At 51.9% G+C, this 570-nt stretch overlaps 1 protein-coding gene across 1 annotated transcript in view; it reads right to left on the bottom strand.

Annotated features, from left to right (window-relative positions):
* Rnf213 (ring finger protein 213) overlaps positions 1-570 on the bottom strand; it is a 110,078-nt gene that overhangs the window by 45,548 nt on the left and 63,960 nt on the right. Inside the window, 2 exon segments of the mRNA XM_031354095.1 lie at positions 27-173; positions 509-569. Coding sequence (XP_031209955.1) covers positions 27-173; positions 509-569 — 208 coding nt within the window.

Here is a 570-nt window from a genome sequence, read left to right as displayed (position 1 = left end):
AAAAATGCAGCTCAACTGTCTCCCTTAGCCAATGACAAAAGCATGACTCACATCACAGCCTCCTGAGTCAGAGGTGTTTTGCATCTCCTCTGAACCTTCCACTTCCATTTGTTCCTCTGCCACTTCCCCTGACTTGCTGGTCTCTATCTCCATGTCCTCCTCTGGGTCACCTGCTAGACAAAAAGCAAGGCAAACATGTTCAAGTCAGCCTGCAGGACCAGACTGTCTGGGTTTATACCCAGAGTGGACTTGACAGGCTTCCGTGTCCCTCTCTGGAAAGTGAACATGTGTCTTGTAGACCAGCTCCCACTCCAGGCTCAGGCACACCCTAGCCTGGGCCCTAAAAGCTGGCAAAGACATCATAATGTAGCCTGGCACGCTGTGGCCTACTCAGGTGCCCTTCCTCTTGATTCCAGCAACTTTGCTGAGGATCTGCATCCAGCACCACAGCTGACATTCCCCTCCTGTCACTTATACCATGTCCCCAGATGACTGTCTTGTGACTCACTCAGTTGGTCCCCTGGCTTGAACAGCTGGCTGATAGTGACATTCTGCAGTCTGGTGACGTCC

The sequence above is a fragment of the Mastomys coucha genome, unplaced genomic scaffold (genome assembly GCF_008632895.1).
Source record: "Mastomys coucha isolate ucsf_1 unplaced genomic scaffold, UCSF_Mcou_1 pScaffold5, whole genome shotgun sequence".
NCBI classification, from domain to species: domain Eukaryota; kingdom Metazoa; phylum Chordata; class Mammalia; order Rodentia; family Muridae; genus Mastomys; species Mastomys coucha.
Note: the sequence above shows the minus strand (reverse complement) of the source record. Positions and strands in the feature narration are given on the sequence as shown.